General features: G+C 44.7%; 1 protein-coding gene across 3 annotated transcripts in view; it reads left to right on the top strand.

The window, feature by feature from the left end:
- The window catches only part of AHCTF1 (AT-hook containing transcription factor 1), a 1,100,496-nt gene that overhangs the window by 238,225 nt on the left and 840,412 nt on the right, over positions 1–21,859 (top strand). For all 3 annotated transcript variants that reach the window (XM_086927206.1, XM_086927204.1, XM_086927205.1), the window contains exon 20: positions 866–1,012. In XM_086927206.1, the coding sequence (XP_086783332.1) occupies positions 866–1,012 (147 nt within the window). The remainder of the gene's footprint in view (positions 1–865; positions 1,013–21,859) is intronic.

Here is a 21,859-nt window from a genome sequence, read left to right as displayed (position 1 = left end):
TTTTTACAAACACACACTGCCAGTATACACACTTGTCATGTGTGCACTGCACAACGCTTCAACCTTCATGCAAGAACACATACACCCAGCTCATGCTTTCATGCAGGCACACCCCACCACTACATTTTCTGTGTTGTGTATTTTTCTCAGGCTTTCATGCACTAACCACACACCCACACACACACGCACGCACGCACGCACACACACACACACACACACACACACACACACACACACACACACACACTGCACAGTACAGGTTTATCCCTATACTGTACCCTTCTCAGGCACACATACATTCTTCGCATAATCAGTACTCCTGCTCTGTGCAGCACTCCACAGCTATGTGATTTTGGCCTAGGGGTGAGTTAAGCACATTACAGCAGACCTTTTAAAAAGGTGAGTGAAACTGTAGGCCTCACTCCAGTAGCACAAGGTAAAAAGGTCCTGTTCACTACTGATCACTAGACGGTATGCTGCCACCACTGCTCCTGTGCTGCTTAACATCTGTTGAAGGTGGTAGCCTTTCACCACTATGAGGGTAGCACTTTAGGTGCCCCTTTCGATTTAACAAGACTGCAGTCAGTGTGATAGGCATATGTAATGGGATGCATGTAGGATTTATGGTCGCTTGTGATAAAAAAATAATCCTTCTGAATCCAGACAACAGTATATTTATACTCTCAGGATAGGGGTAACGTTACCAACCACGTAAAGGACTTTTGCGTCCCAACCGTCTGCAGGTTATGAATTGAGCCACCTTAAAGCTAATGTTTTATTCTTAGTTGCTGTCAATGTTATATGTCTCTGGTGAAAGTGACTTTTGTTGCGTCTGTTCATTTGTTGACCTTAATCATTTTACCAGACCATTTATTTGTTATTGGATATCATATATTCCATTCCAAGCAAAGCAGAGACTGCCATTGAGTCGTTTCCAACTGCCTTTGGTGTTCCTTGGGGTTTGGTGAAGCTTATTCAGGGCTTTTGGCTTCTAGATCACAATGATCACAAGGTGAGGATTTAGCTCTGCTTTTTTTCTTTTAGTATTGTAATTGTGAAACTGAATGCAAGCAGACTGCCTAATACTTTATTAGAACTTTGCTTGATCATTTCTTCAACAGTGTGTCACAATGTAAGTGTAGTTGTGTGTAATCATTCAAATTTAACTTCAGACCTCTTTGTGTCACAGCTGTGTTTATTTATTGGGAATGGCTGCCATAGTTGCCACTGTTCCCAGAAGATAAAAAAAAAATCAGCCTAATGAAAAGGCCTAAAACAATTTGGCAGTTGATCCCATTTTAATGTTCCCATCACAGTGGATTAGAAAATGGTCACCAGCACTCCTGGTCAAACTTTTCAGAGTGATCAGTTGAGTTTGTGTGTATGAAAAGCAGCTCCTTTAAATGTGACGATTGATGACAAATTCACAAAAGGGCAATAGAATGTCATAGTCACCCTCCTGGAGATTGACAGTGAAGAGAAAGCAATTCTTTATGTTAAAGCACACACCATCTCAGAATACATTATCTACCAGTACGGCGCTGAATGTTAAGTGTTGTGCTCTACATTCGCCCATTTGCCTTGTCTAGCTACTTCTATTTGAGTCTTAATTTGACTTTGTACGATTTAGTACCCGAGATGAGCTGGCTATTGTTTGGTGCTAGTCTCCCAGTTGACTTATGGTGGACTTTCCTAAATTGTGTTCCTAATGCAGTACTTAAGCCTCAAAAAGAACTGAGTCGAGAGCACAAGTTTCATCTGATACATTAGTGGATCCAACTTCTTCCTCATGCACTGAGGGATTTCTTTGCCTACTAGATCTGACTATAAACTTAGGAGTTTTTTGCCATTCTTTATCTGATTTGGTAATTACAATTTGAAAATTAAGTCTCCAGATGCAAAACCAGATACAAAACTCTAATTATGTATCCAAAAATCCCTAAATATTCAAGTAACCTGCTTTAGGACACCCAAGTGAACATGTGTCCCCTTACGATGTGACGTTTCTACATGCTAGGCATTGCCATGCCTGCTAAATCAGAAATTAAGTAAGCCATCTAGTTAGAGCCCTCTGGCTGTACACTTATAAACCTTCAAGCCACAAAAGGACACATTAATCTAACAGAAGATTGTCCCTTCATCTCAATCAAAGCAAATTTCCACAAACCTACTCAGTTTTCAATGGTAATCCTGAAATTTCTTGCAAAGTAAGCTGCGGACTACCGAAAGTGCTACAATGCCTTTTAGTGGCTGTTTGTGCCCTATTTACATTCCAAATAATAAACCTAGCTACAAATATGATTTTCTTATTCCTTTGGGTACATAGTGACTCTCATTGGGTGATAAAATTCTTATAACTGTTGGGACAGGAAGTTTTCCTCTCATTCTAGTAAGATGTGTGTAGATTCCTAAATCCTGTGGGGGCAATCTCGGTGTCTTGCCGAAAAAGTAAAGGTAATCTATCAGCAAATTTGGGAATCTTGTGGTTGCCAGACCAACCTTCCTTGTTCAAGTAACCTTTTTTTGACTAGGTTCCTGAAAGATCTACAGCATATGTCCTACCTCGACCATTCATCTTGTCCCAGTAGGATCTTAATCTGGTCCTCACCTTTCTTGTGTGCACACTCTTTGAGCTGCTACACAACTGCACCCTCCTTACACTACCTTTTACAAGCTGTTTCTGAGGACCCATGTCTCCTTTCTTCCAAAGGTTCTTACACCCTTTCACGTAGGCCAAAACCTCACTGTGCCTACCTTCTCTGTTCCTTGTTACCCTTCTAAAGAAGAGGAGAGACTCCACTGTTTGGACCCTAAAAGAGCTTTATTGTTCTGCCTTGATTTGAGTTCCCAGTAGACGATCAACATTTTGTAGGGTATGTTGGAGCTAAGGAAGGAAAAGCAATGCATAAACAGGCCATCTAGTACACTGCATTTACATCTGCTTCAGATTGGTCAAGAAGCAACCCCTTAGGGATTGCACGCTCTTTCCACCAGAGCCAAGACCTCGACCACTGTGTTAGCTCGTGGAGTCCCTGTCCTGAACATCTGTCATGAAGCAACGTAGGGGTTGTTTCACATGTTCACAAAGCATTACTGTCTGGTTGGTCAGTTCAGTCACGACTGGCACTTTGCCCATTGTGTCCTGCACGCCTTTTCAGTTTAATCCCTTAGTTTTGCAGACTCACCTCCGTCGAGGTATTGCTTGGGTATCTATTCTAAGATAAGGAATCTGTGGCTGGAAGTCTATTAGAGGAACAAGTTACTTACCTTCGGTAACGCCTTATCTGGTAGTGACTATCTAGCTGCAGATTTGTTACCGACCCTCCCATCTTCCTTTTTTTCTGCAAACTGATTCAGTAGGGTCACTTTTTTTTAGGGCCTTAGCAAAACACTCCAGTATGTCAGCAGTCTGCGTTGGTTCTGGTGTGGAAAATCACAAAAAAAAGTGCTTCAGCCTGCTGGGACGCCACCTATATAGTTGCAACGCACTGCTCTTCCGGTGCCAGCAATGCAGCTGTGAACAGCGCCACCAACCAACACACAGGGATACTGCTTGAAAATGTCCAAATATAATTTGATGCCTGGCGATTATTCTAAGGTAGGGGATCTCAGGCTAGATAGTCTTTATCATATAAGGTTTTACCTTGTTCTTCTTGACTTTAAAAGCTGCCTTCCTGGGTGCAGATTTGTCAGTCATTGTATCGGTTTACTCTCTGCTCCCTATAGTTTGGGAGACAAGAGACGGTGCACTGTATTGTCAATGTTTTTCCCTTGTGGTGTTTTCAGCATTCTGTGTAAATTTGAAGATTTATCCCAACACCTTCTTTCCTAAGTCCCACCTTCCCTTGTCAGAAGAATATTTAGATAATCTGGAATTTGAGTAGAATTTGGTTAACAACTAAAGGTGTTCGATGCAACACAGTGATATAGGTAATAATTAAAGCAGACATTTTATGTATTCCTCAGTGCCATATGGATGCAATCAATCTTTGGGCTTCTCCGAAGGCCACATGAAATACTCCGCATATCTAAGGAATGCTAGATGAAGAGTTTTCAAAGGCAATTACTGCTAGTTGGTCACATTCTATAGTTTTTATGGCTCATACCTTCAGAATGTCTCATTCACCCATTGGGTTGAAAATTAATTGAACATTATTTGTATCAACTGGAAGGCGTTGGTAGTCTAGGTTTGTGGTTAAACAAGAAGTTTGGAATCAAAGCTAATATGTTTCTGCCCTCTGGCTATTTGCCAGACTGGTAGATAATTATCCTTGTCTAATTTCTTAGTTTTGATGCCTCAATTCGTAATCCATGGGTAACGGATAGTTTTAAACCAAGACTACCATTTTTTTTTCTTCATGGATTACAAATTTATGCCTATCTGAAGGTATTGAGAATGTGAACAGTGATCATATTTTGTCAGTCTCCTACTGTGGGAAATATATTGCATTGAAGCCTTCAACAGGAATAGTTTAAACCAAGGTCAATTGGAGTCCTTGCATGGGGACTCCCATTGACCTCAGTTTGATCCCTTCCTGTTGTGGGCACTAGGCCCAAGCATACAAGTGGCACACCGTTTATACTGGCACAAGTGGGGTAATGATAGAGGTTGTCGGAATCTTGTGGATTCCTCTAGATTCCATAAGTTTCCATTCCAGAAATGTAAGGGATATGCGTGATTTTAGGCAACGTTTGAGATTTGCAGGGAATTGTGGGTAAAATCTAGTGGGATTCATGGCCCCAAATCCCGAAACAACGCCTTTTGCTGATCTCTCCACATAGCTATTATATAAGCGTTATTTCGACAACTAGTGTCATAAAAACGAAAAGAACACACAGCTTAAAATACAATTCAGAGTCCTAAGAATAAACGGTACATACAACACGTCACAGTAGCGTGCAGATTCTTCCTTACACTAAAACATGGTTTATGCAGCATGCTGACTGTAAGGTGATTAACATAATAGGGTTCAGCGTGCGATAACCACTTAAGGCGCTCAGTATTACTGTTGACGCTGGCTGGGTATGAATAAAATCCAGTTTGTATACCATGGGAAACTACCATGCCCATCCAGCACGATCCAGTTAAAAACAATTCATCGTGCAAACTCGTTCGTACCATAAAAATTGAAATTCATTGAGTTTCAAACCACACCATTAAAAAGAATAAGAAAATTCAAGAGAGGAATAATGAAAAGAACTATCAGGCTCTTTTGGAATTAAAATGTGATATAGCAGTCTGCGTGCCCAACAATCATGTTATTTGCCTTTTGAATCCTCCTATTTTAAAACTGATGTAATAGTATAGTTGTTTTACAATAAAGTGCTTCTGCAGTACATCTAGAGAACTAGAGGTTTTTGTGGATGGGAATGCTAGAAACACTAGGAAAACTAGGTCTGAAGGCTGGCCTGTAGTGTAGTTCCTATTTTCCCAATAGGCCCTGCGCATTGGAATAACAAACAGTAGTATCGGCGTAGAAGTGCGGATCTTCCAGGCCTCCACTGACTATGCTAAACTTAATTGGGTTTGTTACCAACTAGCTCAGAGGCCACTGGAAACTTTCTTGACTGAATAGGAATGATCAGCTTCCCTGGTACAGACAAGAAGGGATTCAGTTTTCCAACAACCGTGCAACATGACAACTTTGCTCCTCAGATAAGAGTCAATCTCTAGAGTAGTGTGAACAATAGACAGTTATTTTACTCAGTCAGTTGTTGTGCAGATTACTTTCACAATATGTAGAGAGACGGGCATTTTCAATAAAGGGTAACATTTATTGAACAGTCTTTCTTCTCGTACAAGAGAAATGAATTGCCACAATTGCAAGACTTGTTATTATAAAAAGTATGTACAGTAAGATGAGTATTGCGAAATAATACTGTAAAAGAATTGATATGGTTTCTTAGCCATACAATGGTTTAAAATGAATAAAACATATATACATTCATATATACATTAGGCTAAAATACTCAACTGGTGCTTCTAACTGCGCCTACCCCAGTGTACCTGACCTAAGCCTAATACTTGGGAGGGGAGTAAGTAGCTTTAAGTTAAGTTGGTTTTGCCAAGGTTTGCTTCAAGAATTCTCTCTAAGGGTTTAGTCAACACCATACCTCTGGAATAGAATGCTGGAGGTCTGGTATCTCCTTCAGGGGACTCGATATCCCAGTCACTCGCAAGAGTAGGCTGGAAACACTGGAGCTGGATTTCTCTGCAGGAGAAAAGACAGCGTCTCTCTCAGCGCGTCGAGGAGGAGGAGGGGCAGCGTCCGCGGGCAGCTTGCATCTGCTGGGCTCTTGCAGGGGGACGGCTGTTCAGCTCCTAAGTTCACCACACCATTGTTCGCTCGTTAGCAGCAATAGAAGTAGCGATAGCAGCGATGGTTTCATCAGCATAACAGCAGCAGCCTAAGGCACCGTTGGTAATATTTATACCTGAAAGGTGCCTGGTTTGACGTAAGTTTTTGGACATAAGACGTCAATAAAGATGTCACTAGGAAGTGATCGTCTATCAGTGCTCATTAGAGTTCTATTACTAATCAAAACATAGCAAGCGGGGCTTTCCCAGGATGCTGAGTTTTTATCTTGTTGAAGAACTCGGAGTGTTAATCTAGGAATTTTAGATAGTAACTTCTACTATGTCATTGCACTAATTAGCTGCGAAGGAAGTTGCAGAGGAAGCGATTCTGAAATGTGGCTCTGTTCGTGTGAGGCCAGAGACGAGTTTCTGAATAATGCATTTGATCGGTTATGCCAATATAGGGGTACAAAGGGATTATAGCCGTATAGGGGCATAAGTTCACAGTATCGATCAGGGTCCTAGATTAGAACGCGACAGGCCTAGTGGAAGGAAGGAAATACTTTATTGTGTGATTAATAAAATCATTACAATGGTGAACATGCATCCATAATAAAACGTATATCAAAAATAGTTATTAAAATATTTACATTTGTGCCATCACAATGAGAAAAAAGATACATTTCATCAGAAAATAATTTAAAATCCTAGAAACCTAAATGTATTAACTAGTCTAGACGGTATGACCCCCTTTTTTTTTTTTAAAGAGGTAATTAAAAGGCAGTTGTAAACCATAATTTTCCATTCTATAGTTATCATCTGCTAGGGCCACAGGCAGACATTCGTTATTAAAAATCAATATTTAGTAACGCTGGTGATGTAGTTCCCTATTTGTGGTGAGGTTCCTGGAATTGCAATTTCATTAATATAATAAAAACCCTGCATACAATATTTTGAAAGTTCCAGGGATACACAGGAAAACAAGTTAGTGTTACTCTTATGTGGTCCGGAGGAGTATGCAAATCAGTAAAAAAAAACAAAACAAAAAAAACATAGGGCTTGATCTGTCCTCTGATAACTAACTGTTGGTGACTTACAGGGTCTCGCTGTTTATAAATGTTCTTGCTGTTCCGGTAACGAACTTGGTGAACCGGATATTAAGCTGTGGATTGTCCGGGTTCATTGATGCAAGGATAGCTTGACGGCACGTACGCATGCCGAGTTTGTTCCATTCGCTCTTTAACAGGATCTTTCGGTCGTCGTAAACTGCAGGACATAGGCATACCACGTGCTCGATAGTTTCTGTACTACCGCAGCCCCTGCACGTTACGTTGGAATTTGCACTGCGCCATCTTGGCAGGTGGTACAGAAATGGCCATTCACCCATTCTGAGGGACAAAAATCTTTTTTTCCACAGCACTGAGTAGGTACATGACAGATGAGGTGCCATAATCCCTGGCTTAAATCCCGATACAGTTGTCTAGGGGTGCTTATGTTGCACCAGTTGGGCTCTATCCGAATGAAAGGACCAGAGGCGGACGCTTCTTTTGATATGAGTTTTAAGTGCCTGCTGCGATGGATTAGAAGTCCAGATTTCTTTGGTGTCGAGTTTTAAAGAATCTTGCAAATAGCGCCGATATGAACTGCCAATTTGACCAGCTGAGATTTCAAGCCACAAAAGGGCCTCCAGGCTTCCTTCTCTGGAGGTACGCAACTTGTTGCACATCCTGATGTACGCTCCACGCCCTACTGCTTGGTGGTCTTGAAGACCAAACTCAAGACATATTTGAGCGGGGGATGAGGATTTAGGTAAGCCCAGTACCTGTTTGAATATTCTTGTTATTATTTTGTTCACATGACTGTTGTCTTTCCATTGCTTGATCTCCTGGCTGCAGGTGAGGAAATTAATGGTTCGAGGCATATGGGCTGCAGATGGTACATTATGAATAGATCGCCATCTGGTGTTGGGCTCGGATGATTGCACTTTGTTTTTCTCTTGGAGAGTCTTTTGTATCTTGGTGACTCCTCCTTTGGTTGGTAGTGCGCATGGGCATCGGCTCCATCCTTAGATTGTTTTTTTCCGCCATCGGGTTCGGATGAGGATTGAGACGCTCCAGATCGACTTCGAAAAGAAGTGACTTATCGGCGCGTATTCCCTTTCAACATCGAAGAAAAAACTTTGATCTACGTCGACGAACAGGAGGCCTTTCTCGACGCAGTCAAGCCCGGAGTCCATGGAAAGTACTCCATTCAAGAAATGTCCAACGTGTGGTGCTAAGTTCCCACACAAGGACCTACACAAGGTGTGCAACCTCTGCCTATCGCCTGAACACGAATCCAGGGACTGCGAAGCCTGCGCAGCATTCTCCTCCAAGTCGACGATTAGAAATCGTCGAGCTCGAAGACACGAGGTTTCCAGAATGCAGTCGGAGGCGATCCCGGAGCTGTTCGGAGACCAGCAACTTGAGGATTATGAGGATCAGTCGGGGTCGGAAGGGGACGAGTCGGATGTCGAAGAACTCGACGTGCAACAAACCGTGAGTGACGACGTCCCCTTACCAAAAAACCGACCCCGTGTGGTAACGACCCCGCCTTCAAGCCCGGTCAAACTGCAGAAAAAAGTTTCCGACGCCCCGCCTTCGGGCCTGGCAACGAAACCGAAACTGAAACCGAAACACTCGGCCTCCCACCATGTCGGATCCGAGAAACGGTCGACATCGACTTCGAGACCGAAGCTTCATGCAAGGGAAAGCTCGGCATCGAAACATTCCATGTCGAAACAGAAACATGATTCGACGTCGAAGACTCACTCGACACCGAGGAAGTCGGAATCGAGTAAACACTCTGTGCCGAAAACACCGAACATTGACGATCGAAAACTAAAGCACCTTTCGGAACCAAGGCCTTCGGTACCGATACAGGAGCAGCAGACAGATCCCAAACAAAAGATTTTGTTTATCGATACGCAAACTGGCAAAGTAGTGACGAAGAAGAGGAAGAATGAACAGATAGAAGACAAATCTCTTCCTTCAAAAAAGAGAACACTGGGGACAAATAAAACTCCTCCTACTTCTCCTCGACCTAAAGTCACACCCTCTTCTCCTATTCCTCACACTATGCCAAATATTCCTGCACCTTCCACACCAAGACCATCTACACCTCAGTCTGATGTAGACAGTGATCCAGGGGAGGGAGAACCTCAAGGGGATGATGAAACTATCCCAGATGAGGATGACCCATGGGAAAATTATAACGTAGGGTCAGATGATGACAACGACCCAGAGTTATATCCCTCAAAGCCTTCACCACCTGATGATAACACAGGGTTTGTACAGCTCAATAATAGGGCAGCAAAATATCATAAAGTAGATATACATACAGAACCTTAAATAGAGGACTTCCTATTAGAGACGCTACCTAATGCACAAAGAACATCAGGTACTCTTCCTATGCTTAAGGGTCTTCTCAGTCACACAGAAGAAATATTCAAAGACCCAGTGAGGGCTAGGGTGTTAAACCCAAGAATTGATAAAAAATATAAGGCGGCTCCAAAGGATCCAATATTTATCAAAGGGCAGGTACCTCTGGACTCGCTTGTAGTTTCAAACGCTCGTAAAAGAGCGAACTCATTATCTACAGGAGAGGCTCCTCCACCTGATAAAGAGTCAAAATTAATAGATGCATCAGGCAAGAGAGTAGCATCACAAGCGGCAAATAGCTGGCGTATAGCCAATACACAGGCACTACTTGCACGTTATGACCAGGGCACATTATGATGAATTAGAAAAACTCATCACACATCTCCCCAAAGAACATCAGAAAAAGGCAGATCAGTTAATACAGGAAGGAAAGATAATAACTAATACTTCCATTAAGTGCGCCCTAGACGCAGCAGACACTGCAGCAAGATCCATCAACACCAGTGTCATGTTAAGGAGACATGCATGGCTTAGAATCTCAGGATTCAAACAGGAAGTACAAACATCCTTATTGAACCAACCCTTTGATCAAAAGACACTTTTTGGCTCAAGCACAGATGAGACCTTAGAAAAAATGAAAAAAGATACAGAAACGGCTAAGTCAATGGGAGCATTGCAACAGCCAACACAAAGAGGTTCCTTTCGTAGATCCACCTATAGAGGAGGCTCAAAAAATACAGGAACAAATCAGCAATTCACCTCTTTCACACCTACATCACCCAAAGGTAATTCAAGAAGTAGTTACAGGGGTAACAACAACAAGGGTAGAGGCCGCGGAAATAATAACAACTGCAACGCCTCAACCCCAAAACAGTGACTTCATAGAACTTCCCCCAGACCACATAACACCGGTCGGGGGACGTCTATCATAGTTCCTACCTGTCTGGGAAAACATCACATCAGACAAGTGGGTGAGACAGATTATCCAACATGGTTATTGCCTAGAACTCACAGCTACCCCACCAAACATCCCCCCCGAACAGCGTCCAATGAGTCAAGATCATCTGACATTGTTAAAGGAAGAAGTACTAGCACTGCTACAAAAGCATGCAATAGAGAAGGTTCCAAAACATCAACAAGGGACAGGAGTATACTCTCTATACTTCCTAATCCCCAAAAAAGATGGGTCCCTAAGACCAATCTTAGACCTAAGACCTCTCAATGCATACATAAATTCGGAACATTTCCACATGGTCACGCTCCAACAGGTACTCCCTTTACTGAAGAAAGGGGACTTTCTTTCTACACTGGATCTAAAAGACGCTTACTTTCATATCCCAATTCACAAAGCCCACAGAAAATACCTAAGGTTTGTAGTGGAAGGACAACATTATCAATTCAAAGTCCTTCCGTTCGGGGTCACAACGGCACCAAGAGTGTTCACAAAATGCCTAGCTGTGGTGGCAGCACACCTGAGAAGACAACAAATACATGTCTTCCCCTACTTGGACGATTGGTTAATAAAGGCCAAGTCACAAGAAGAATGTCTTCACAACACACAGAAGACAATTCAATTGCTGCACCACCTAGGGTTTACGGTGAACTACAAAAAATCACACCTGCAACCAAACAAGATTCAGCAATACCTGGGGGCTACTATAGACACAGAAAGAGCAATAGCATACCCCAATCCGATCAGGATACAAACAATGGTCGGGTTAATACAAAGATTTCAACCACAACACTCACTACCAGCACGAGTGTTTATGCAACTGTTAGGCATGATGTCCTCCTGCATACTGCTAATACCACATGCCAGACTACAAATGCGTCCACTACAGGAGTGTCTAGCGACACAGTGGAATCAGGCTCAAGGTCAGATTACAGATCTGGTGTTGGTAGACGACCGTACGCATCGCTCTCTGAAGTGGTGGAACACAACAAACATTTCCAAAGGACGGTCGTTCCTAGAACCGATTCCACAAGTGATAATAACAGCGGACGCATCGCTCTCCGGATGGGGAGCGCATATGGACAAATACACAGTGCAGGGGAAGTGGAGTGTGCAGCAAAAGAAACTGCACATCAACTACCTGGAACTATTAGCGGTATTTCTAGCACTAAAAGCTTTCCAAATGCAAATAACAAACAAGGCAGTCCTGATCAGAACAGACAACATGACTGCAATGTATTATATTAAAAAACAGGGGGGGACACACTCTCTCCAACTATCCAAACTAGCACAGGACATTTGGAGATGGGCCATTCCTCAAAAGATCTATCTGTTAGCAGAACACCTACCAGGAGTTCAAAATCAGATACCAGACATCCTAAGCAGACAGTCAGAACAAGTACACGAATGGGAGCTGCACGACCAAATACTGCAGCCATTCTTCCAAAGATGGGGGCAATCAGAGATAGATCTGTTTGCCAATCATCAGAACGCAAAATGCCAGAACTTCGCATCCAGGTACCCACACCAACGGTCCCAGGGCAATGCACTATGGATAAATTGCTCCAACAGATTTGCTTACGCTTTCCCCCCTCTCCCACTAATTCCGTTAGTGGTTCGGAAACTGCAGCAGCACTCAATGACAATGATACTAGTGGCACCCACGTGGGCAAGACAGCCGTGGTTCACCACGCTACTACAACTCTCACAGGTGCCACATCAAAAGCTAAGATTATTACCCATGCATCTTACACAGAACCATGGAGAAATAATGCACCCAGATCCCAAACAATTGAACCTAGCGATCTGGCTCCTGAGGTCATAGAGTTTGGATATTTAGATTTACCACCAGAATGTATGGAAATCATTAAACGAGCAAGACGTCCTACCACCAGAGCATGCTATGCAGCAAAGTGGAAGAGGTTTGCTATACACTGTAACAGTAAGCACATCAACCCTCTGGACGCATCCACTAAACAGATCATTTGCTATTTACTACACTTGCAGCAATGTAACTTAGCATACACCTCTATCAGAGTTCATCTCGCAGCTATAGCGGCGTACCTACAAAACAGGCAACATCTTTCCCTGTTTAAAGTACCAGCAATTAAAGCTTTCATGGAGGGACTCAAGAGTCATTCCACCAAGACGACCACCTTCCCCAGTCTGGAATCTCAACATAGTACTTACCAGACTAATGGGGCCACCATTTGAACCGATGCATAGGTGTGAAATACAATTCCTCACATGGAAGGTGGCCTTCCTCATAGCTATCACGTCACTTAGAAGAGTAAGTGAGTTACAGGCTTTAACGATTCAAGAACCATTCATGCAGTTACACCAAAATAAAGTGGTTCTTAGAACAAACCCAAAATTCCTACCAAAAGGTAATTTCTGCATTCCACATCAATCATTCAGTGGAATTACCGGTTTTCTTTCCAAAACCACAAACAGTAGCGGAAAGGGCCCTACATACATTGGATGTCAGAAGGGCAATATTGTACTATATATTGAAAGAACACAAACTTTCAGAAAGACAAAACAGCTATTTGTTGCGTTTTCTCCTACACATAAGGGCAATCCCATCTCTAAAGCGGGCATTGCCAGATGGATTGTAAAATGTATTCAAATATGCTACTTAAAAGCAAAGAGAACATTAACTGTTCCTCCTAGAGCTCACTCTACATTTAAACTAGGAGCATCTATGGCATTTTTGGGAAACATTCCACTAGATGACATATGCAAAGCAGCTACCTGGGTTACACCGCACACCTTCACAAAGCACTGTTGTGTAGATGTGCACACAACAAGCTAGAGTGGGACAAGCTGTATTAAAAACTTTATTTCAGACAGTTGCAACAGACACGGGCGACCACCGCTAGGGAGAGAACTGCTGTATAGTCCATTCATAATGTACCATCTGCAGCCCATATGCCTCGAACGGAATATGCTACTTACCAGTATGCATCTGTTCTTGGCATAGAGGGCTGCAGAGTGGTACATGTCCTCCCAGCCTCCCCGGAAACCTGTGTCTGTTCCAACATTATCTTATTTAGATACACTTACATGGGCATTCCTATCTGTATTCTATCATACTACTCCATCTAACCCTACTATGGCAAAACAATCTAAGGATGGAGCCGATGCCCATGCGCACTACCAACCAAAGGAGGAGTCACCAAGATACAAAAGACTCTCCAAGAGAAAAACAAAGTGCAATCATCCGAGCCCAACACCAGATGGCGATCTATTCATAATGTACCACTCTGCAGCCCTCTATGCCAAGAACAGATGCATACTGGTAAGTAGCATATTCCATTTTTGCCTTCATTACGGTTATAAGTGGGGTTAGACTGGGACCTGACAGTTGCCTTGCAAGAGCCTTAAAAGCCGCCTTGATCGTCAGGGCTTTAGCTTCTACCTCGTCTCTATGTTTAGAGAATGTTCCCCTTCTGTTCAGGTGAACCCCCAGATACTTGTAAGAAGGGGCTCTGTCGACGTTTTTACCATTGTATTGCCATCCGCCACCTTGATATTTCCTTTGCCCAAAGGTGATTTCCCTTGTCTTGGTTAGATTCAGTTCCAGATCGTTTTCGGTGGTATATAGGGATAAGCAATCGAGTAGTCTCTGCAAGCCAACCCTGGTGTGACTAAGCAGGACCAGATTGTCCGTATACAGTAAGTTACTAACTCTTGTCCCAGCGAGTTTTGGAGGGTGAGAATTAACTTTGTCAAGTAACTCTGACAAATCAGAAATGAAGAGGTTAAAGAGAAGGGGTGCCAGCACAAACCCTTGTTTCACTCCGCGGTTTGTTTGTATTTTCCTTGAGATGTATGATCCATCCCCAAGTTTTATACAGATCCATGTGTTACAATGTAGCGCGATTATGTTTTGTAGCAACACTGGTGGAATCCCCCATTTCCGCAGTTTGAGCCATAATCGGCTTCGGGGAACGCGGTCGAAGGCGGCCTTAAAGTCAACGAAACAACAATGCATTAGCTTTCCTGAGGTAGCCACTTCATCCAGCAGGACAGAGATTGCAAGCAAGTTTGTTATGGTGCCTGATTTTTGCACAAATCCTGTGTGGTTGAAGGGTATGAGGTGATTTTTTGCGGCCCAGGACGCCAGGTCTTGAAGGAGCAGCTTAGCATAGTATTTCGAATCCACGTTCAGTAGGGTGACCATCCTATAGTTTTTCGGGTCTGATCTCTTACCACCTTTATAAATTGAATGTATAATAGTTCCTTGCCACTATTCTGGTAATACCGAGTTAATCCGGCAATAGGAAAAAAGAGGTGCCAGTTGATTGAAGGCCGGCCTACTGCTTACTGTAGTGCTCTCTCACGGGCCTTCCCCCTAATTCCCCACATGTGGCAAAAAAACTTAGCCTCTGCACAGGTAAAGAGGGGTCTGGTGTCCGATTTAAGGATACGCAGGGCTTCCCGATGGTTCTGGGTGCCCATTTGCTGACAAATCAGTTTTTACCATTTGGATCTAGGCTGCGCATAAGCTGGACATGCGAACATCGCATGGGCAACGGACTCCACTGGTGCCTTGCATCCTGGGCTATTGCTTGGGCCATTATTATATCACCTAGCTGTTACCTCACCAACAGGGAGGGTGCCAAACCTAATGTCAATATATATCATCTATCCTGGGGAGTTTGAATTAGATCCAAGTAGGGTTCCAATGATCTGACCTGTTTGAGCAGATGAAATTCTATGGTGAGTTTTCCCTGATCAGGCTTAGTGGACTCTTTTTGCACAACCCATTCCCAGTAATGTTCTTTACTACATCGTTTTGGAGCAATGGTGTGTCTAATTTTTTTCATGTGGCCTGGAGCCCTACGTCAGACACCAGTTTTCTAACATTTCTAATGTACCCCACCTTGTTGCATGTGTCTAGGCGGATGACCTCTGACAGAGCTTCTGCGTAAGGCAGTAGCTCTGGGGTCCTCCAAAAAAGAGCCCAGTAAAGCAGTGGGTAGAGCTTTAGCTATGTCACCTCTAGAGTGTTTTCCCATATCTAGCATTAAAGGAGTGTGCGCAGTGCTTTGGGGCAGCTTGACGTGGTTCCTTAGGAATTTGTGCTCTGATCTACTGAGCTCAGATGTCTTGTCAAATCCCCATAGCTGTGCCCCATACATGGCTGTGCTTTCGAATTGTAGACTTGCAGAGCAGCAGCAACGGGCCTACTGTGTGAGGAACTATGTTCTCTCCCAAGGCTCCCCGTGGCGCACTTGTGGCTCAGTAGCATCTTTTCTTAGGTGGGGCTTCCAGGTCATTTTTTTCAGGGAGGCGGACACATAGATAGTCAAGTGCTGACTCATTTCAGGGTGATTCCCTTCTAAGGTTGGATTACCTGTGTAAGACTTGTAGGGGTTAAAGGCCATAAAGTTAGTTTTTATAGTCTTGATATCCAAGCACCTAGTGTCGCAGTAAAGATGGGCTGTAACTCTGCCTGGGTTTTCGAGACCAGCAGGTTGTCATCTGCAAGTAATAGGGTTGTTAACCCATACCTCTTCCCCCCCCCCACGTGCCACGCCCATCTTTTCCCTGAAGGCGGATTGATAATGGGATAAGATTGTGTTCTCTTCCGCCCATGTCTGAATCCCCGACAAGAGGGCTCTACAAAAAACCTTTTGTAGGGCGTCTATCAGGCTAATAGGCCTGTAGTTGAAAGGCTCTTCTCTGTCCCCATTTTGTAAATGGGGACCACCAATACCCCCTTCCACGGCCCTGGACTTGGGCACCAGTTGCTATGGGGTTAGACAAGAGTAGAGCATAGCATGCCCAGCATGTGATGTCATATAAAAATAAATCCCCTGGAATGCCGTCAGGCCCTGGGGCTTTTGCCTGTACTATTTGGCTGAGAGTGCCCTCGATCTCACCCAGGGTAAATAATTTATCATTAGAGGGCTGGCTGGGGAAAACAATATCCCCCATTGGAAGCGTGTCTGTAAAATTAGAATAAAGCTTCCCAAAGTAGTCCTGCCACTCTTGGCCTGTGATGTTGTTGGAAGGGATTGGGCCCCGGATTTGTCCCCCCAAGTAAATAAGGACCAAAAGGATTTAGTCTTTCTCAACTCGCGCTTCCTTGAGTTGCCGTCCGTCGGAACTCATCCCATGCCCTTTATGCATGATGCCAAAATTTCCTTATAGCGCTTACTAGAGGCTTTGATTTGACCGCTACCTTTTGCTTTGATGGCTTAGGCTAAAATTAAGCGCTCGAATCTACAGTCCCTTCTGTACCATGAGGATGTTCTCCCTTTTGGGTTGCTGAAACTTCGATCTCTCCCAGAAACAATAAAATTGGAGCTTAATTGGTCAAAGATGCGGGAGTGGGCGGTGACTACTTCGACCGCTCCACCAGTGCTTGTAGCCAGGAACTGAAGTTCGAGAGTGCCTGCAGCCAGATCGTGCTGCATGCCCTTGATCTTATCTTCACGCAAAACTATCTTCCGCCATTTTAATGTTCGCCTTTCGTTGGATGGATAGACCTCCTTAGTACTGCTCTGGAGTAAGCTTCCCATGGAATTAGAAAGGGCATTAAACGGAGGCTTCATGCTTCTGTTGTAACACCCGCACTCATATCAATTACTCGTCTCCAAAACCTCACATCAAGTAGTATGTAGTCGATTCAGGATGTGCCACTATTCCTATTAAGTGTTCACACCCAGCCTGTCCGAGGTTGTTCTTCCATTCGCAGCTCTTAGCCCAAATTCTATGCTTTGGGCCTTCACATGGAGCACCAGCTGCGTCCATTTTCTAACTGTGGTGAGATCCAAGGAAGAGACAGCCCATTTAAGATCATCTTCATGCGTGCCCATTATGTCTTCGTTATCAAGGGGCTCGAAGGTAGTGTTGAAGTCGGCTGCTACTATTGGTCTCGAATGTGTTGGACACCTGGCCAGAAACTCCTCCAATTGCATGAGTTTTAATGAAGGTTGCACCCCTTTGGCCCCCTCAGGTATATATTAAAGAAATCGATAGAATCTCCCCCCCAACGAGCCCTTAATGCGGACCCACAGAATTTCTTGCCTAGCACTAGTGAAGAGGATAATCTGGCATCCCAGTGCAATCCCAACCCAGATTATCAGTGTAGGGAAGTGGGTTTCTGTTGCAGTAACCCCCCCCCCCCGCAACCCCCCCCCCCACCCACAGTTTTTGCCAAAATACTGATGCACTTTTCCTTGGTGTGCCCTGGTCCCTGCCAATCAGGTACCCAGGGCCTGTGTTCCTTCCCTCAAAACTGTACTAAAGCCTAAACCCAATTGGCATCACTGGCCACATGTCAGCACCTGGTAAACGGTACCCTAGGTACTTAGGGCATTGATACCAGAGAAGACCTATGAGGGCTGCAGCACTTATTGTCACACACACTGCCTTGGCAGGCTGAGTGTCTTGGTGCAGTACTAAACAGAGAGACTGCCCTGGCATACCTCTGCCACCCCTCTAGCTGGGTGCACTATGCCAGTGGTGTGGGCATAAGTGCATGAGCCCTGTGCCCCTACAGCACCCAGGGCCATTCCTGGGCACTGTAAGTGCAGTGATGCCATTAAGAGTATATGGTGCTGGGAGGTTGTCATTACGAACTCCACAGCACCATAATGGCTACACTGAAGACTGAGAAGTTTGGTATCAAACTTCTCAGCACATTAAACCCACACTGATGCCAGTGTGGGATTTAATGTAACATTCTCCACAGAGGGCGTCTTAGAGATGCCCCCTGAAACCTAACCAACTATCAGTGTCCTGACTGATGCTGCTAGGCTGCCACACAGCAGACCTGTTGCTGGACCCCTGGGTAGAGAGCCAACCGCTCTCCTGGGCCTGCAACAATGCCCATCTTGGGACAATGTGCTAGGTCTCCTCCCCCAGGATGGGCAGGGGGAGCTTCAAAGGCATGCCTCCTTTGTGAGCTTCTCCAGCCACTTGCTGTACTCAGCAACTGGCCCCCACCGGTTCTGACCCACACTCTGGCGGGAAAAACAAAGGAAGGGAAGGGGGTGTGCCAGCCTCTGCCACCCCCACCCCCTCAGGTGGGGGAGGCGAGGTAAAGCACAACTCCGGGCTCTCGCCATTTTGAGAATGGGGACCCTAAACCGAGATAGGCTCCTGCCCCCCCCCTCCCACAGGAGAGAACAGGATAGGGGGTGTACTCACCCCAGGGCAGGGACCACTTACCCTACCTGTAACGTCCCTAAATTTAGTATTTAGGGCCACCCTGAACCTTCCTTCCTCCGATCCCAATTCGAAGCAAGCAAGAAGATCAAGAAACAAGAAGACCTGCTGTGCAGCTGCTAGCAAGAGGACGACACCAGCTGACTTGGCCGTAGCCCTACCGGCCTGTTGACCCTTGAACCTGCTCCTGCGACACTCCGGTGCCTTCAGTAGTCGGCAACCTCAAAAACCCCGGAGGATCTGACTGCCTTGAGACTCTACCAAGACTGGGACTCCCAGGAGCAGGGGTTCTGCTCAAAAAGCAACACCCCTGGTGCCAGCCAGGAACCGCGAATCCACCACCCTCTGCACCCCCCGAGCCCGGCCAATGCCTTCGTGGATTAAAACCCTGAGATCGTTTCCCCGGTGATTGTGACCGGGAATCCAGTGCCCAAGGACCCTCCTCGACTACCCAGACGACGCCTGCAGCCTCACAACAGGGGACCCCCTCCAACCGCGACCAGCAGAGGATAAGATTTCCCTGCACCCGGCGCCCCACAGCCCCTGTGCCCAACTCCTGGGTGCCTACCTATCCTCCAAGATTCCAACTTAGCTCTCGAAGTGGTGGTTGCTCCTGAAGAATCTCCGTCCCCGAGCCTGCAGCCCATGTTCAACTTTCAAGTCTCCCATTGAATAACATTGAGCGCCCGAAGGCTTAAAAGCACCCTGCACCCTGCACCCAGCCGCCCGAGTCCCCCTGGGAGTGCAACCTCTGTCCTAATCGACTTCCCTATTTGCCCTGAGAAAGTGACCAGGAGCCCAGCTCCCACAGCCGCGTGGCCTGCTTGCCAGCAGCCACCATGCAAAGGCCCCCTGCTGCCCATAGGCTAACATTGGGCCTACTACCTCTGCACCCGGCTGCCCCTGTGCCACTGAGGGTGTAACAACTGTACCTACCTGACCTTGGGAGAACCCTGAGTCTATGCCCAGAACCTTAACTCTGCCAGTCGAGTACTTACCCAAAAGCCATTAACTCACTTTTCTTCCATAGGGTAACATTGACTGGTTTCACTTGGAAATTCTTCTAAGTATGGAGTTTTGCCACTTTAAAATATTCATTTAAAATCAGCCGAACAACGAATTACAAATTACTCACCTGTTATCAGGAGAGAACCCAGTGCTGCATCTTTTAGCCCTGCACTGAACCAGAAAAGTAATTTTAACCGTACTTACCAGTAACTTGAATTTTCTTCCATAGGTACCCATTGTCTTGTTTTCAAGAGAAAAGTTTGTTGATTTTTGAAACCTACAAATATTCCTTAAAAATCGCCTGTATGACTTAAACACATTCTTTCAATTGTTTACAGGAGATGCACCAGTGCTGGATCCAGGATCCAACACTGAGTAAGAAAAAGTAACAATAACATTACTTACCTGCTAAGTGAATTTCCTCCCCTAGGATAACATTGGTGATTCTATGTGAAAAGGTTTCCAAGTGTCAACTTTTAAAATACAATAATATTCCTTAAAAATTTCTACTGTAACCAAAACACTTTCACTTAACTGTTTACAGGAGATGTCCCAGGACTGAATCTAGGATCTAGTCCTGTGGTTAGAAAAGTAATCTGTAAAGTCACTAATTGCATTTAACTAGAAATTCCCATTGAACTCAACATACCATTATGTTTGAAATTGTGTTGCCTACTGCAACAACTATAGCTATGGTATTCTAAAGTCTGTTGCCTATTTGAAAAGTATTTAACTAAAGTAACTCATTCTGAGAAAGTATTTTTTGATACCTATTGTTGTGTTTAAAATAAAACCACTATATATATTTAATACAAACAATTGGCCTAGAGTTCAGTACTTGAGTGTGTGAGACCATTTGCTGACTGAGTGTGTACAACAAATGCTTTACACTGTCCTCTGATACTGCCTTACTGCTCGACCAAGCTACCACTTTAGAGAGTAAGGTTATATCTAACTTTAGCCTCTGCCAAACCTCTGGGGACTGTGGTGTCTGTGCACTCTGTACTGTACTTTGGTCCAGTATATACAGAGCCACTTTCTTACAATCAGTCCCCCTGCCATTCCCCCTCTCCCCTTAGTGTTTGCTTGTAAACAGAAACCTGCATACCCAGTTTTGAAAAAGGGGCCAAGCTCCAGGTCTCCTGAAAGATGCAAATGTTGTATTCTTCTATTAAGTTATTCCAGTGGGGGAGTGGTATTTTTCTGCTTAGTCCTGCCACGTTTCAAGAACATTTTCTGAGCGGTCGGTTGGGTTCTAGACTGGAGCGCAGAACAGCGCTTGGACTGGCAAAGCTATGGCTAATAGGAGCCTGATTCAGTACTTTGGGGGTTAGTATTCATACTGAAGTCAGACCCTCTAGGATTGATTGGTGGGCCATACCCTTCCGCTTCTTGCGGCTTTCCGTCCCCCCCCCTCATGTGAGTTGGTATCTGTGATCCCGCTGAGCTGACCCTGGCAGTTGTGTTTTTGGAATGTGTATGGGGAAGCCTAACATACTGATGGTTCTCCGCCGAAAGTCAATTGTTAATCTCCAGTTGTTAGCCTCTGGGGCATTACTGGTATTCTAGGGCAAGAAGATTTTCAGTCAGCTCATTCCCTTTGAATGTTAGTTCTATACAATCGAAGGGCTGGTCGGGAAATGTGCATCTTTTTGCTCCCCCACCCCACCCCCAATTCCCCATTCTCCCTGAAAGCTTATGGACATTGACCATGTACATTTTCCAGACAGGCAACAGATGGGGGGGGGGGGAGACTCATTTTGTGGTCTGCATTCTGCCTTGCTTTGGAATTGCTACCCTCTGTTGCGTAGTTTTGCTTCTTACCACGCAGTGTTTAAAGGGGCTATTCACTGCCATTACATTAGGGGGGGGTAATTTATTTGGGTGACAATTACTTTGAATGGTGCCTTGGGTACATGAAGTGGCGGTGGAGTAAGGTTGAAGGTGCCTGTGAGAGGGGTAATCCCTTTTTTGGGTGCTAGGCGGGTGTTCAATAGG

The sequence above is a fragment of the Lissotriton vulgaris genome, chromosome 6 (genome assembly GCF_964263255.1).
Source record: "Lissotriton vulgaris chromosome 6, aLisVul1.2, whole genome shotgun sequence".
NCBI classification, from domain to species: domain Eukaryota; kingdom Metazoa; phylum Chordata; class Amphibia; order Caudata; family Salamandridae; genus Lissotriton; species Lissotriton vulgaris.
Note: the sequence above shows the minus strand (reverse complement) of the source record. Positions and strands in the feature narration are given on the sequence as shown.